The following is an 18,108-nucleotide window of genomic DNA, read 5'->3' as shown; positions in this document are numbered from 1 at the left end:
GTGTGTGTGTGTGTATATATATATATATTTGCCTTTAGAATTCCCCTCACTCAAGTAAGTTGATGGTATTTGTGTTAGATTTTTCACAAGGATAGTTCTGCGTTTTCACTCCCCAGCCACTAGCAGAGAACAGAATGTTTTACCTCTGCTCCTGAATACTTCTGCGTCTGCAGGACGAGCTCCTCTAAGCAGACTTCATCACTAATGGGCATGGAGCGAAACTGAAGTTTAAAGATTTCTCTACGAGTTTTGGCATCTGGCAAGGGCACATAGATGATTCTGTCAATTCGTCCAGGTCTCATCAAAGCCTATAAAGAAAACGTCACACAAAACCAGTTAACAAAAATGAAGCAACTCAATAATAAAAATCACACATGGAGGATTTTCCCCTCTGAGTATACTAACAGTTAGGCCATGAATATATAGCATTATGCTTGTATATTAGGATTTTTCAATAAATGAAGAGAAACCAATGCTACTTCTCAGATTCCAATAGAGCCATGTATTGAAACCATTCTAAACAAAGTATAAAAGACATTTTCCTAAAAATAATTTAAGACTTGTTTCAAGGAGTGTTGGAACCTGGCAGATAGATACATGGCTATTCTCTCCACAAGTTATGATCTTCAATTAAAACTATAGTAATAAAGTTAGAAAATATAAATGTTACACATACTTGTTATTTTACTCTGATCTAACATCTTGTCAGTCTTTACAAGAGAAGGAAAGGTTATCCTTTCACCCCCATTCTTTTTTAATACAGAAATGGTAATGGTAGGCAGCAACCAATGACTTTCAGTTTCAATAACGAAAAACATGAAGTTTCAAGAACTCTGTAGATTAATAACTCTGATCATCAGTATAGTCTGATCTCAGTGGAGCAGTTTTTTTCTTCTCCTGTGCCACAGGGCACTTTTAAATTAAACAAATGAAAAGAGCTACAATCTAAGGCCCCAGTCTGGCAAAGTCTTATACACATGTATAACTTTCTGCACTGTAAGTAGTCACTGTGGCTTCAGTAGGACTACTCCCAGTATATATGTTAAGTATGTGCTCAAGTCTTTCCAAGAGCACAACTTAAAGTAGAGCAATGGCAATAAAAACAAAAGCAATGTCAGCAGCACTAAAAGTGCATCAAAGATAAAATACAAACAAAGCAGAAAAAGAAAATAAAACCTACTCCATTGTGAACCAGAATGAATGTATACCTCAATTCATAACTTGAAAAATAATAATAATAGTAAATGCCCCTCTGATTTAAGAACGCCATTATTTTTTCCCCCTGAGATGGAATTGTCACTGAATTCTATATGTAAAATTTCTAAGCTGAATTATTGGACAAATTCTGAGATCTTTTACTCAGGTAAAATTCCCATGGAAGGCGATGGGAATTTTGTCTGAGTAAGGACTTAAGGGCTAATTCCTAAGTAAACATAAATATTTATAAGGAGTCAGTTACCTAATTTGTGAGATCAAAGGAAGTCATTTTGATATTTTTGAAAAAGTCTAGAAATTGTTTAATTTTGTTAATGTTTCATTTGCTGATAGAGCATCTGAGAGAAATGTACATGCTGAACGCACATAAATAATATTTAAAAAACACTTTAAACTGGACAATGTTTATAAGATCCAGTCTATAACCTAAATTCTTTTTATGTTACAGTTCTCCCTTGGGCAGGGTAGTTTGAGTTCCAGTTGACTTGAGATATTGCATAGTTGTCCTGGGCTGTCAGCCAATAAGTCTTTTCCCAGCCTGATCATGTCAGTGAAAGTCATGCTGAAAAAATAGTAGGAAAGAGCCTTCCTTCCTACTCAGCATTGATCAAGTTAACACCCTTCCTAGAGTTGCTTTAAAAAGACTGTTGTGGTGCTTCGGGGTGGAAAATTGTATCCTGAATGTTAAGAGATGTCCTGTTATTTTTAAAACAAAAACACGACAATTCTCAACTAGAGAAACTGCACTATATACAATGAATTCCAACTAGCTACCCACAGCAGCATTGGTGCGTTTATTTAGGAACTTGACACACCAAAGAGACGATGCAACAAGTTTGTAATTCAATGTCTACATCATATTTATATCAGGACACTGCCATTTTTTCGTCAACATTTTTGTTAGAGGAATTTGCAAGTTTCAAGAATGGCCTGTAAGGTAGAAAGTATCAGAGGGGTAGCCATATTAGTCTGTACCCACAAAAACAATGAGAAGTCTGGTGGCACCTTAACGACTAACAGAGTTATTTGGGCAAAAGCTTTCGTGGGTAAAAAACCCACTTCAGATGCATGGAGTGAAAATTACAGAAACAGGCATAAATATATATTGGCACATGAAGAGAAGGGAGTTACCTTACAAGTGGAGAACCAGTGTTGAAGGCCAATTAGGTCAGGGTGGATGTGGTCCACTCCCAATAATTGATGAGGAGGTGTCAATACCAAGAGAGGGAAAATTGCTTTTGTAGTGAGCCAACCACTACAAAAGGTACGGTATTCGGTATTATATTGCATTCCACTTGCTCCTAAGGAAATGCTTATAGCTAATCCTTTCACATACAGAAAACCTGAAATGTTCATGAGTACAACGGTGAACTTCACTTAATTTAGGGTTGGTTTAATCAGGAAACCTACTCAGTTAGGATGTTTCCTATGGAGATAATTAGCCTAATAATAGTGAATGACAACGACTGCTGTTTAACCAGTATTAAAAAGTATTAGAATTAAATTCTAAGATCTAAGAAGTTATCCAATGAAACTCAAAAAGCAGAAGAAATAAAGATGAAATGCAGTGAATATCATATTTATTTTTGTGCTGTTTTTAGCACTACTTTTCACTTCAATGTCTTGTCAGACTTCTTCATGTTTTATGTAGTCTCTAATTGGTGGCCCAAATAAAAGATACTGTTATATTTTGGCTTTGACTTTACTATATTTTCTTCTTAAAAGATCGAATTTTTTAAATTAAATTTGAGTTATGGATGTGCTTGGAGTTCCCAGTCAAGTTAGGGCCGCCACCCGGTGCGAGTTGCTGTATATACACATAATAAGAACCAATACCAGCATTTAAGAGCTTACCATCTAAAATCAATAAGACAAAGGGCAGAGAGGAAGTATAGTTATTTTACAGATTGGGAAATGGGATAGAGAGAGATTAAGAGACAAACCTTCTCCTACATCCAAGCTCTACGTGGGACCAGACAAATGGTGGCAAGGGAGTTGATCGATTCTGAGGTTTGTGCTAGCCCTGGTGAAAGGTAGAGCAGTGAAAAAGTGAAAATAGATATTTTGGTGCGCACACACATAAGAATAGTTCTGTGTGTTCCTAAGCACTTTTCACAAAGAATTATAAAGTGCTTTACAAATGTTGTTTGAAACTCAACACCCCTGTGAGGTACCTAAGCATTATTACTCCCACTGGGGAGGATAAGGCGCAGATAAATTAAGTAACTTGCTCAAGATCACACAAAGTCCATGGCATTTATGAGGATAAGAACACAGATCTCCTGACTCCCAGGCTTGTTCTTTAGCTACAAGATTATTTTTCCTCCTTCAAACCCTGAGGACCCCAATCATTTTGTCTCTGTTAAATCCCACCTCCTCCTCAGATTGACTAAGCTTCTCAGCAACAGTACTTCCTTCCTGCTGGCTCTCTCTCTGGGGCCAGCCAATCGTACCACAATAAATAAAAGGCTAAATCTTAAAATCAGATGTGAGTCTTCCGCAATAAAAATTACCAATATGACCACAGATTTAGTATAGACTAGCAGTCCATTGGAATAAGATAGTTACAAAGAATGCTTTAATTGATTTAGGCCTTGTCTAGCTAGGGGGAGATTTAAAAAAAAAATCAAAATTATCTGATCTGAAATAAAACTTAGCACCTAGCATAGACAAAGTTAACACCTTTACAAATACACTAGGTGGTCTTGCTGTAATCTAGATTCTTTCGTAGGCTACACCATGACCAGCTAAATTATTTTAAAGGTGTTTAAACTGTGTCTACACTAAGTGGTGTTTCAAATCAGATTAGCTAACTTGATTTTTTTTTTAATCACCCCTTTTCTCATACTGTAGACAAGGCCTTGTATGTAGGTAGAATTTTGAATGTTTTATCTGTGATGTCAGAATGATTACTGTGCCTTACTTTGGGAGAACATGAAACAATTTTAGGCCACACATTTAACTTTATGCACATGCTTAAGTACTTTCCTGAACCACACATCTGCCATATCTACAGGTTTTCATTTCCTCCTCCAGGTGTGCAGGGAAAGCTACCTTCCATCCCTCCCCTCCAGGAAAGGTAACCAGAGGTGGCAGTCAGAGCTCTCTCCACTTCCCTAAGGATCTGAGAGCAGTTTTTGGGTGGGGGAGGAGAGAACAGCAGATACTGTTTTTACAAAAGAGGTGTGGGCAAGAGGAAGCAGAAAGAACCCAGCTGTTCCAGGTCACTCTGTTCTCTCCTATGAAAAATGGCTCAGATACCCCCTGAATCTCCAAGCCCAGGCCAGGAGAGAGAGGAATTGAAGAACCCTGGAGCTGACCCCCCTGTCCCACATAGTGAGTGAGTGAGTGAGTGAGTGTGTTTTGTTGATAAATCCCTGGAACTGATCATTGCCCTTCAGGGCTAGATGTGTGTCTGGACGATAGGTCCATCAATGGCTATTAGCCAAGATGGTCATGGATGCAACGCCATGCTCTGGGTGTCCCTAAACCTCCGACTGTCAGAAGGTGGAACTGGACAACAGGGGACAGATCACTTCATAAATGCCCTGTTCTGTGCATTCCCTCTGAAGCATCCAGCATTAGCTACACACACACACACACACACACACACACACACACGTCTAGCCTTGAAGGGCATTGACAGGATACTGGGCTAGATGGACCATTGGTCTGACTAAGTATGGCCGTTGTTATGTTCCTAAGGGAAGAGCCACTGGAGTTCACCCTCGCCCCACACGAGGAAGTGGGACTGAAGAATCCCTGGAGCTTCCGCCACAGCTGCAGCAGGAACAAAGGGGAGTGCAAGATGAAGAGGCTGATGTGAATTGTGGGGAGCACAGAATTAACTGTTGGCTGCTGAAATGTGAAAAATCAATTTGGGGCTAGAAGCACACAAATAACTAAGGGGGCTGATGGGGCCAGAATGACTTGATGTAAGGCTAGGAAGTACATAATTCATTTATGGTGAGGTGCTAGGATACAAAATGTGGGGTTAGAAGGCATACAATTAATTAATTGGAGTTTGGGTAGAAACCCTACGTACCATCAAGCAATACTTATGCAAATGTGTTTATTTTTGTCATAATATGTTGGCAGGTGTCGAATGGAGGCCTGAATGCACATAAACCATAGGTTACTGGTTGCGGGCTATGGAACACTATACAATCTCTGTTAATAAAATATCATCCAGAGGGGCACAAGGGTTCAGAAGAGTGAAATGATAATCAAGTAACATGTACCATCACAAATAATAATATAACATTTTCAATTAAAATGAAAATACTATTGTTTATAAAAAAATGTTCCTTAATCTCTCAAATGTTTTAATTTGAGAAGTGTTATTTGAGGCAGATGTATGGAAAGCTTACCTACCTTCTAAAACAAGGGTATGTGTGTGTGTAATTATTGCAGATAATTATTCAGGAAAGAAAATCTTAAGTCTGTAAAGCCCAGGTAAACTATTTGTGGTTCCTGTTGAGAATGGAAATACTAATTCTTAAACTAGAATTAACCTTAGGGCTTCACTAATTTTTTTTAAAGCATGTCATTAGTTAGCTTGTTAGAGTGTCATTAGTTAGCTTATTAGAGAGATATTTAGCCACAGCAAGAACTACATTGTCAAGCAATGCAGAATTAAAAAGACGCTGCCAATATTATAGTAAGTAGATAAAGCAGGCATAGTTTTTTCAGCTAGGATTGAAGAAAATCCCATAGCCTCTGACATACTTCTACATTCATGCCTAATCTCATTAATATCTTTCTGATTTCATCCTACAGCAACCTACTTCCTCTATATGGCCCGAGAAGGCAACTTGAGATTTGAAAGAACAATGTAATACATGAAGTCCAGTGAAGTTTCACAAACATTTTTTTTCTACTAGCAAAATGAAAACTGCACAGATTACATTGAACATGAAGGGGTATTAAGTTCAGGAAGTAACCGAATTTAAGTTGGAGGGTTAGTGTGTTGAACATTCCCCATTGTACTGAATCTCCATGAATGGGTTCTTCTATTAAATTAAGACATTTTTCCTTTAAATGACCTTTCCTACAGAATCTATATAGTGCATCAAGAAAGTAGTTCAGTCCAACCTTAGAACGCATTGGGATCAGACCTGAAATGAGAATTAGAGAACTGAGACACAAGGTGGCAGGGCCGGCTCCAGGTTTTCTGCCGCCCCAAGCGGCAGAAAAAAAAAAGAAAGCCGAGCGGCGGCACTTCGGCGGCAGCGCAATCGCGCCGCTACATTCTTCGGCGGCAGCTCAAAGAGGAACAGAGGGACCCGCCGCCGAATTCCTGCCGAAGACCCGGACGTGCCGCCCCAATAGCGGACGGAGTGCCGCCCCTTTGTATTGGCCGCCCCAAGCACCTGCTTTCCTGCTTCCTTAGCTGGTGCCTGGAGCTGGCCCTGCAAGGTGGGTAAGGTATGTCTTTTATTGGACCAACTTCTGTTGGTTAAAGAGACAAGCTTTCAAGCTTGTTTCTCTCACCAACAGATGGCTTGCCCAATAAAAGATATTACCTCACCCATCTTCTCTTTCTAATATCCTGGGACCAAAAGGTCTATAACTACACTGCAACTGGAGAATTGGAAAGAGCAGAACAATCTGTATCCTTTGTAACTAAGTCCTTCTAACCTAAACTAATAGACTCTTTATATGAACCTGATTTCTTGTGAGCCCTACTGAAAAAATGCTCCTCGAGATTGCAGGTATTTTAAAATCTTATAATATAATCCAGCAACTCAATTATTAACTTCTATCACCATAGTATCTGAGCACCTGCAAAGCATTTAAAAATAAATCTCTTTCTTCCTAGCTTGTATGAAAAAGAGCTTGATTACTTTATAGTTTGTGGGACTTCCTGTTTGGGGTCAGCTTATTGTGTGTGACAAATCTATCAAGGAAAAGCTAAATTGGAGATGTGAATTCTTTAACTGCTAAAGAAGAGGTTTGTTTCATGGCCATTTTTATATCTTGTAGGAGTGAGTTCCATAGTATAAATCCAGCTCCTATAGAAGTGCTTTGCCCATACTCAATAGTTTTCCCCCTATTGGCTGACATTTTTATTGGTACACTGGAACACAGCTGGTCATGATCATGAAGGAACAATCCATGAAGTTCTTTGAATATCAGGATGTGATGATATGGGGCATTTCATAGAATCATAGAATATCAGGATTGGAAGGGACCTCTGGAGATCATCTAGTCCAACCCCCTGCGCAAAGCAGGACCAATCCCCAGACAGATTTTTACCCCAGTTCCCTAAATGGCCCCCTCAAGGATTGAACTCACAACCCTGGGTTTAGCAGGCCAATGCTCAAACCACTGAGCTATCCCTCCCTCCCAATACAGAACTTACAAATTCTGGTTAATGTTAGGAAATTGCTGAACATGGACTGCTTCAGTAGATATGGAACCCATCATTTACTGACAGGGGCTGTAGAACGTATCTTCTGGATCAGGTACAATGGTTGTCAATAGATCTTAAATGGTGGCAACACCTTGGAACAATGGGTAGGCTGAAGATAGCTAGTTCCTCCACTCTCTCTGCAAAGAGAGGGAGTGGAAAATCCCCAGCAGGAGAAAAAAGGATTCATAAGACATTGTTTGTAGGATACATAAACTCAACAAACTCACAGCACAAGACAGAGGAAGTTTTGCAAAGGAAAGAGGGACACGCTTTCATGGCAGAGTTGTCCTGTCTAACTTGCCAAGAGGAAAAGAAAGCTAGCTGACAGAGAGGGACTCCACGATTCTGAAGGAAAGCCATGAACTGCAGGTGGAGGATCCTGGACACCCCAGCGGACTCTGCCCAAGCTCAAAGAACTCCCCAGGAAACTGAGACAGTGAAACCATATAGCTGTGTTTATTTTTTTTGTCTAGACTCGTGTATCTCTTGCATTAAGTAAAGCATAATGGTGTTTAGAATCCTGTGCAAAGCCTGTCTGTGTGTCTGTTCACTTCCACTGTCACATACCCCTCAAGAGTTGAACTGTAAACCCACAGCACCCAGACAGCTGGAGTTTTGGAAGGGGTGTCCTTAAGCTATGGGGGAATCAGAGGTCAGCCTCAGCTCTCAGAAGAGGGTGCTAGACAGAGGACCTACACCTCAACAGTATGCCTAGATTCCCCAACCAGGGGCAGTGTTTGGACTCTGTTCAGATTCAGGAGAGTTAAAGAGCAGGACCCAAATGCAACAGCCTGGTGAGCATCCAATCACAGGGAGCTCGACCAGGGCTTTGTGTCTGATGTAGGACATAGACCCTGAACTGGAAACTGCATTCAATGGGAACAGGCTTGTCTTGGTAACAGATGAGTTGCTGTGTTTTGCAACAGCTGGATTTTTTTCCAGAGTGTATGTCTTAATTCCTAGATATAACATGTTGAAATATTCAAGTCCAGAGGATGCATAGAACATCCTGATGTTAGGCCTGGGTTAGGATGAAGCTCAATCATTTGGCCAGTTGCAAATAGGAGTGGATCTTTTTGATCATGATTGCTATTTGAACATCTAATAGAAAGGACTCCAAAAGCACACTATGGTTGTGGACGGACAACCAAGGGCAAACATTACAGAGGAGGCAAGTTCTTTGAAGTTCTTCTGTCTTTATATCAGTATCAGTATATTAGTCTTGCCTGGGATCAGCTTTAACCAGCTACTCCATCCAGCAGCTGATTTGGGGGTAAGCAGTAAGAGAGCTGGGGGATAGGTTATTATGGCTGACATAAAGCAGACATAAAACTCACTGTCATACTGCTTCAGTCAGTGTTGTCTGACCAGTTTCCCCAATAGCTATACATACACATTGCAAATCTGGCAGGGGGATTGTGACATGTGGAGCTCCACAGAGGTGAGAGGTTTGGAGGTGGAGAACAGTTGTCCATAATGCCCCTCGCAGTTTATTCGGAAAGGGACCTGAGCTATTTCAGGGCATTTCCATTCACCCCTGCAGTTTATTTGATGATCAATGGTATCAAATGCCAAGGAGAGGTCAAGCAGGACACGTATGAATATACTTCCTTTGTCTTCAGATCGGAGTCATCATCAACCACAGTAAGTAGTGCTATCTCGGTGCAGTGCCCTGGCCTGAAGCCTGAATGAGAGGATCCAGTGTACTTACAGCTCCGAGGTGGTACTGGAGACTCTCTTTGCTGGTTTCTCAGATTGCTTGATTTGGGGGGGGGAGGGAAGCTTCCACCACTTTCAGCTCATCCAACACCTCCTACCGGTTCTTTTCTTGGAAGACCTATTCCCCAGCTACTACCCTCCTGACTCTCCCAAGATTTATGCAGATTATTCTCTGTTCTTGTTAAACAACATCTAAATTTGCACTCACGGTAGGCTAGTATGATTTTTAAACCTATTTAAGAACAATTATTTTAACTATTGCATTAATGAATGAGAATTTTATAAAATGATTTGGGTCACAGAGAAATAATTCCTCCAAAATGTTTTAATTCTTCTATTATCAGTTCTTATACAAGGACTTCACATTATATAAAAATCAGGCTGCACAACATTTCTGTCACGTCAGTCTTGCTCAAGACCTGGAGCATTGTGCAAGTTTTCAAGAAAAGACTTGATGCGTCTGACAGCAGGTGTTCAGGAAGAATGTGCAATATCAAGTGGCAGTACTTTGTGAAGAGCAGTGAACAGGGCAGGAACATTTTACATGGTTATTAACAAAATGTAATAATAAAAGCAAGGAAACAGATGGCTTGATCTCCCAGTGAGATGTAACAACTCAAACAGTGAGAATGTTTATTTCAAAAGAGTCAGCAGAGAAAACAATAAAAGGATGGAGCAGAAAAACACCTAAAAAACCCTACGCGTAACTTATCCTTCACAGTCAACTGGGAAGTGCCATCCATTGCTCTTATATACCTCTTAGGTACAACAGAGACAGGCACATATCAGTATTTTTACATAATTTTTTCTTCAGCACTGTTTTGAGTTGTACCCTGCTGCAATGCATCATGTCAATAGAGTGAAATCCTTCTACATAACTCATAGTACAGCCTAAAGTGAGGCTCTCTTTTTGTAGCAATAAGGAATAAAACACTCAATATCATTGGCTTAAGACAGGGATCGGCAACCTTTGGCATACAGCTCGCCAGGGTAAGCACCCTGGCAGGCCGGGCCAGTTTGTTTACCTGCCGCGTCCGCAGGTTTGGCCGATTGCGGCTCCCACTGGCCGCGGTTCGCTGTCCCAGGCCAATGGGGACTGCTGGAAGCGGCGTGGGCCAAGGGATGTTCTGGCCGCCACTTCCTGCGACTCCCATTGGTTTGGAGTGGCGAGCCGCGATCGGCTGAACCTGCGGACGCAGCAGGTAAACAAACTGGCTTACCTTGGTGAGCCGCGTGCCAGAGGTTGCCGATCCCTGGCTTAAGAGATCTTCAATCCCTTTTCAGCATTCTGTATCCATGTTTACCATATTGTATCAAAACCTAATGTTATTCTATTTTTCCATTAAGCAGGAGAACTGACTCATCTTTACATAAAGCAGGGATAAAACTAAAATCTTGGAAACTGTTTTTCCAAAAACAAGATTTCCTCCTATATACTATGTTGCCACTGGGATAAACAGAGCGCCGTTGAGCTCCCTTGGCTTTACTGCAAATTAGAGTCACATCCAGCAACTTTTGTGAACTAGAACATAAGTGTAGGTGACAAATAAATGTGAATCATAATAGGGTTTGCCAAAATTGCTTGAAGAAAGTAAAACTGTCCTGAACGCCTTTGTGCAAAACAGAAATCAAACTTGAAACTGCTCTGAGAGAAGAGCACTACAGTATTTAAATAAGTTTGCATCCCTCAGTTTTTCTTGGTTGAAGTCAGAGATAGAAACAGGACTGAAATACCATGAGAAAGGTCAAAATATTTCCTGACCAGCCAAAATTGGAAAATACAGGAATACTGTAGACTTTTTAATTAGCTATGAAAGAAGGGAATCTAGTTTAGGGATTGCATCAAAGCTGTCCATTTTATCCTCTTGCTCCTCATACAGCTTGCAGCACATCCTGTTAATGGATTCTGTCTTCTTCCTCACATGTCTAAGTGACTGTGGACTGAGGACCTGGCCCTCCTGCTACGGTCTTCCTGTGTCAGAATTTATCTAACAAATTCAAGACTGATATAACATGGAGAAGGAAGACTTGCCACCCTCAGAGAGACAGTTCACTGCAGCAACGAGACCATGTAAACACAGGTGCTGACTTTGTACTGTAAGGGAGATGGTAGCACTAGGCTCTGATTCCTCACTTGCTGCACTGGAATGACAAGAAGAGAGGGTGGAACTGGGACTACTCACAGTTCCATTCTCTCGCCTTGTCCTTCAGAGGAGGAGTTGGAAAGGTGAAGCTGAGTGCGAGCTTATCTTCTTCACATCTCAGAGCTGGCTGCCATGTTTATGGTCTCCTGTAATTGTAATGAATGGAGCTCTGGGAACAAAGATGCAGCGGTGGGGCAATTAATACCCTGAGGAATTTTCTTATTCCTCAGTTTAAGAATCCTGATTTAGTACCTCACAAACTCCATCATTCTCACTTACTCTACAGTGTCTAATTTCTTGAAATGATCAAATGCAGATGGAATGGACATATTAGGGCATCCTGTCCAGTTCCCTGCCAGTACAGGATTGGTCATTAAAGTATATTTCCAAATATTTTGCTTAGACTAGTTTTAAATATCTCAAGAACTGGGGCTTCAACCACATTCTTTGGCAGACAGCTCTCCAAGTAGTTAATTTGCAACTGTAGAACCTGTAGATGTCCAAGGTATTTTAGCTACTTTAAACAATGTAATCAGCTGGTTGTGAAAAAAAAAAAGCGTGACACACATTTGAAGCCACGCCTCTACCTTGCCTCCACTTGTGAATAGTCTAACTCCTGTAAATAGTGGACCAGATTGTGAACTCTATAACTTCATTATGAATCTGAGACTATTCCTCTGAAGTGAATGCAGCTGTTCCACACTTACACCATGGTAACTGAGTTCAGAATCTAGCCATAGGTGCTGGAACTACAGGTGCAGGAGGGTGCCGCCACACACTCTGGCTTGAAGTAAATAACCCAAATACATAGTTTCCGCCTTCAGCACCCCCACTATAAAAACTGTTTCAGCACTAGTGAATCTATCTTATTCTAAGTAGCCTTAGTCTACTTAAAGACCATGAACAAGTGTTCATGAATGTACAGCTGTCTGAATCTGCATCATGCAGGTGCACATTTGAACAAGTGCAATTCTGCATGAACAGAAGTACAGGCCAGTGGCTGAAAACCCAGCTCAATATTTCTTGATGATTCTCTTTGGATCAACCAATAGATTTATGAGGATTTACTAGTAGTCAGAGGCTTAAGTATACATTTCTCAGGGGGTGTCTAACATCTTATATCTAAGACTGAAATTATGCAATAACTTCAGCTCAGTATTTTTAATTTTTTTCACCTTAATAAGTTCAAACAAAGAAACCCAGATCCTGAGAGTATATGAAGACTAATTTCACACAGTCTCTGACTTAGTGTGCGTGTTTCAGGTGTTGTCTCTGCTTATACAGCATTAGGTATTATTTATCCTGAGAAAGGATGGTAGAATCTGGTGCAAGAAGAAGCAGGAGGTCAATGTTAATTTCTGCATACCTGCTGCATCTCTGCTTGCAAAACAGACACTTGCATTCACATATCTTTAGATTAATTAACCATAATGGGACTATTATAAAGCAATGGAACATAATAATATTAATGAGTAATAATACTTTATACACCTGTATCAACTTTTGTTCCAAGTTCTGTACAGTATAAGATTATTACGCTTCCAGGTCCTATTGTGTGTTCCTTGTACACCCAAAACTCCCCGGAAGTAATTGGGAAGCTAATAAATGAAGCCCTATTATTTTTTGGGGATAGGTAAACATCCTACAAGTTATGGGCATGATGCAGGAATTACTGGGAGAAATTCCATGGCCTGCATGGCGCAGGTAGTCAGACCTAGTAACCATAATGGTCTCTTCTGGCCTTAACATCTATGGACATCCACGTTACAGATGAATAAACAGATGAAGAGGTTCAGGGCTGGTCTACACTACGGGGAGGGATCAATCTAAGTTACGCAACTTCAGCTACGTAGACAACATAACTGAAGTCGACGTACTTAGATCCACCTACTGCAATGTCTTCACTGCAGTGTGTCGATGGGAGACGCTTGCCCATCAATTCCCCTTGTGCTTCTCATTGAGGTGGAGTACCGGAGTTGACTCTAGAGCGATCAGCGGTCGATTTATCGCATCTATACTAGACACAATAAATCGACCCTCCGCTGAATCAATTGCTGCCCGTGGATCCGGCCGGTAGTGTAGACAAGCCCTAAGCCTCAACACCACAGGAGGAGCTCACAATCAGTACTTCTCCCCTGCTCTGATCTTACTTTGAGGAGGAATAAGTCACTTTGCAGGGTACAGCTAACTCTCTCCCCGCTGCGCCTGGCCAAGGTTGCTGCCCAGTGTGTGGAGGGGAGCAGACTCGTGCTTCTGGCCACTCTCTTCATCTTAGTTTGTGATGGAAGTTTCAGATATGCAGCCCTAGTTCAGCCACACTCAGAGCAGGAGGTGAGGGTGGCTTTACTTCCCACTACTTTCCTGCATATAGCCACATATGGTCTAGGGACAACCTAGTCCTTTGTGACTTGCTAGGCTGCACAGTCAGCTTTTGGCAGAGAACAGGAATCCTGACTCCTAGTCCTCTGCTTTAATTGCTAGATAGCACTTCCGCCTTGATTTGTAGTAAAATGATTTTCAGTAAAGTCAAAATTAATTAAAAAACCACAAATCTATCAGCTAATAAACAACATAACACACTTTCTTTAGTGCCTGTTTGTTTACGTAAGCAACTCCTTAGTTAGGAGTACCGAGAAGTGCTAAACCTCAGGAATGTTAGTTACTTTCTCCCCCACTCCTTTTGGGGTAGGGGTTTTAATAAAAGAACCCCTTTAGAAAAGATAATTATGTGTAATGGAACCTGGAACCAGACTCTCTTGGCAATTAATCACCCAGGAGCCATTGCAATCCTGCAGGCTGTTTCTGACAGATTCTGAGTACTTTACAGGAATCACTAGGATAAGATATGCCTGGGCTGGCTTCTCACAGGGACTGCTCGTGTAGAAAGGGCTTTTGGGTTTTATTTTGGTTTTTAAGTTTTATATATCTAGACAGAGATTGACACACACATATGTGTGTGTGTGTGTCATATAAAATTATTTCTTTACATATATGGAACAAATGCAGAACTCATTTATTGACCCAGAGGTGAAAAAAGCCTTTCCCTCTTCTCAGCAAAGTAGAGCTATCCATCACTTAACAGAGATACTTCCTGTTTTCAAGCAGTTGGGAAGGCATGACTTCCAACCCAAATACTTTGCTTGGCAAGCTATTGCTATGTTGATAGATGCTTTTATAACCACTTCATTCCACCTGAAGTTTCAGTATAAAAAGAGAGAGGGTCCGCACGCCCGCCCCCCGACCCCCCTCCCTTTTTTGAGGGAGTAGAAAGAAAGGGAGAAGGAAAAGGAAGGAAAATACCACAGCTTAACAGCTGGATGACAGAGGTTAGCATAGCTCTGACAGATGTTACTGTATAACCTCAAAATGACATGTTAGAGAGAAAAAAAAACTGTTCCTTGTAGGAAAAGAAAGAGAATATTGAACTCCAGCCAAAATATTACAAGTCTCTTCAAAAGCTTTTGAAAGCTATAACAAAAATCTACCACATAATACAGTATTTTTCATACATATCCTATGCTTTTGGATTACCATTGCCTCAAGTGATTCAATTACCAGCGCTGGATAAGATTCTTTTCAGAAAAGCAGTCATCCTCACATGACAAAGTACATAGCAGGTCAGTTATGACTGTGCCTGGTTAATAACACCTTCCCAAGAAGCTCTGCTAACTAAATGTGCTTCTAAGCTCTTCTCAAGATCTAAATATTTTAAGGCATGACAAACAGCAGTGAAAATGTTTTTTGTGAAAGGAAGACATATTTGAAAACCCACATGATATGTTTTATATAACTTTTAGTTGTATCAATTTCTGTATTGCTTATACATAGTTACTTCTGTGAGTATCCTATAACAAAAATCCTGCAGAGCTTACCTGGCCTGTGACCAAACTTTACAGACCTGGCTATCAAATCACAGCTACATGAAATGTTCATAGAACACAACGGACATGTTCATCCTCATCAGAAATAGCTTGTTGAAGAAGGGTAAAGAGGTAATATAGGACTGTAAAAAGCAACAGAGGGTCCTGTGGCACCTTTAAGACTAACAGAAGTATTGGGAGCATAAGCTTTCGTGGGTAAGAACCTCACTTCTTCAGATGCAACTTGCATCTGAAGAAGTGAGGTTCTTACCCACGAAAGCTTATGCTCCCAATACTTCTGTTAGTCTTAAAGGTGCCACAGGACCCTCTGTTGCTTTTTACAGATTCAGACTAACACGGCTACCCCTCTGATACTTGACATCATAGGACTGGTTTCCAGAAGCAGTGTAAAATTAAATAATAAGTTTCAGTTATACTGATCAAAATTCAATTAAAGTGAATCTGATTGTTTTTAAAGAGCTCTTTTCTTAATCAAGGGATCTGAAAGAACATTATAAAGCAAAGAATTAGATACTGTTAGTGGAGTGACTACAGGCTAATGGAATAGTCAGGCACATGGAGAAAGTAAGCCCACAGCCTGGGCAATTAAATCTATTTATAATGGAAGAGGAGGGCTGTTCAGGACACCAAGGTGATCCCTTCCTCTTTTTTTTTTTTAAGTCATGGGACTTTTATCTTCTAATTATTCAGGTACCAGAAATAGGAAAACCTTGATTTAATCTCTCATCCTCTAAAGGTGCAACCTTTCCCCAGAACCAGTACAAATGGGAATAATCACAAGACATGGTGTAGGCTTTTAACCCATTATTTCTTGGCCCATACGTACAAAGAGTACAAATGAACCCACTCTCACAGATGACACTCTTCACCTGACCATCTAGCTAGTATTATTCTAACATAAGAAAAAGGAAAAAAATAGAAGAAGGAGGAATGATAGAAAGGAAACCCTTTATTATCCACAAAATATTGTTTTCTCTTAGGAGCATTATTTGTTACAGAAGTGGAAGCCATGCTACACATGCTGTTAAACATGGCCATACAGTTAAGGAGCCTTGTTTTGGCTAGTGTGTCTGCCTTCCGGCCTTCAAGGAAAGAATATTCAAGGAAAGAAACAACCAGACTTGTTGATGAGGAAGTCCATTGACATAAGCGTGCAGATGACATGGTGCCAAAGATTGAAAATGTGTGGTTAGTACAAAAGAAGTGCAAGCTCAGCCATAAAATCCCAAATAGTTAAATGCCAGGACATTAATATACTCAAGACATAGACTAATTAAGAACAGTGGTGGACTGGCTAAGTCACGCACTAAGATGCTATGCTACAAGAACAGGCCAAGGCAGACATCCCTTTCACTATTGTAGGCAGAAAATCGCTGATTTCCTTCATCTAGCTGCAGGAAGATTACATAGTGGTTTCTTCCCTAATATAGGCAGAAACTCACTTTAAGAGCTGGTCTTAGGGGCTTCTGGGTGGTGCTGAGTGCAGGTAAGTCATAATGCCTGGGGTTGTGGCTACTGGGTGCAAGTAAATGGTTCTGCTTGGACTCTGGGATTCAAATGTATCCTTGTTAGCAGCTGGTCCAGGAGCAGTGCTTTTACAAGTATTGTAAGCATTTTACTGATCTGACAAAATATTTCTAGACCCTAGTAATGCAGGATATATTGGACCTTAAAAAAAAAATGGAGCCAGCAGAATTGGAATCCTTCCTGTGCCATTATATCTCACTTAGGGCGTGAACAAGTGCCATCCTATCTATCCGGGCTGCTCTTTGCATGTCCTCCATGTTGCTAAGTCCCACAAGTTTTCCCTTTCTAAATATTGTTTGATGGAAAGATCCTTTCAGTCAGTCCCTTTTACATGTCCCTACAGCTGCCTACTGGCATGCTTGCCAGAGCAGACATTCTGGTTTCATTCTTAACACATCCCAGATATTTCCATCTTCTTTTCTGGATAACTTCGGAGATAAAGAGTTGTTGAAATCGCTGACAAATATCAGTGTTTGTTATAAATTGATTCAATTTAATATCTAACATTTTCCTGAGGCATTTGCTTTAGAAGGCACTTAGATGTCTGTTGATAACTTTGGTAGACTTCCAACTTTCACATCCATATGTTAAGGTGGAAATAATATTTGAGTTGAAGATTCATAATTTGGACATTAAGCTGGCAAATGCAGCTGCCACCTTGCCAATTTGTGACATTATTTCCTTTGGGGTATCCCCATTGGCTTGCATGTTACTGCCAATATACGTGAACTGACTTACCTCTTTTATTCTTTTGCTTTCTAACATAATGCTTGAGTTGGGAATTCCTGGGGTTCTTCATAGACTTGTTTTTTTCATAAATGATTACTAACTGAGTCTTTTTTGCTGGACAGTCTTTTGGTCTTTGCTTTCATGTTAGTTGAGCTGTCTCTGAGAAGAGCTACATCAGCAGCAAAATCTAAACATTCTAGTGCACTTTTAAACCATGTGCTGTTTGTGTTGTCTTTCTACACTATTCCCATAATAAAGTCAACAGCAGCACCAACCAGGAAAAGTGAGAATGCATCCCTGTTTGACACCAGTGTCTATGTTAAACCATTCCCTCAAGTCTTCATTTACTTACCTGCGCATGCTGCCCCTTAATATAAAGCCTTGATGCTGGTAATTATTTCTGTTGGCATACCATAGCACTTCAAGATGTTCCAGAGTGAATTGCAATGCAGGCTGTCAAAAATGCTTTCTTATGAAG

At 40.6% G+C, this 18,108-nt stretch overlaps 1 protein-coding gene across 1 annotated transcript in view; it reads right to left on the bottom strand.

Moving 5' to 3' along the window:
• AFG2A (AFG2 AAA ATPase homolog A) overlaps positions 1-18,108 on the bottom strand; it is a 303,993-nt gene that overhangs the window by 63,750 nt on the left and 222,135 nt on the right. Inside the window, exon 15 of the mRNA XM_065405034.1 lies at positions 144-308. Within this exon, the coding sequence (XP_065261106.1) occupies positions 144-308 (165 nt within the window). The remainder of the gene's footprint in view (positions 1-143; positions 309-18,108) is intronic.

Source organism: Emys orbicularis, chromosome 5 (assembly GCF_028017835.1).
Source record: "Emys orbicularis isolate rEmyOrb1 chromosome 5, rEmyOrb1.hap1, whole genome shotgun sequence".
Lineage (NCBI taxonomy): Eukaryota > Metazoa > Chordata > Testudines > Emydidae > Emys > Emys orbicularis.
The sequence above is the reverse complement of the archived record's forward strand: the minus strand, read 5'-3'. Positions and strand labels throughout refer to the sequence as shown.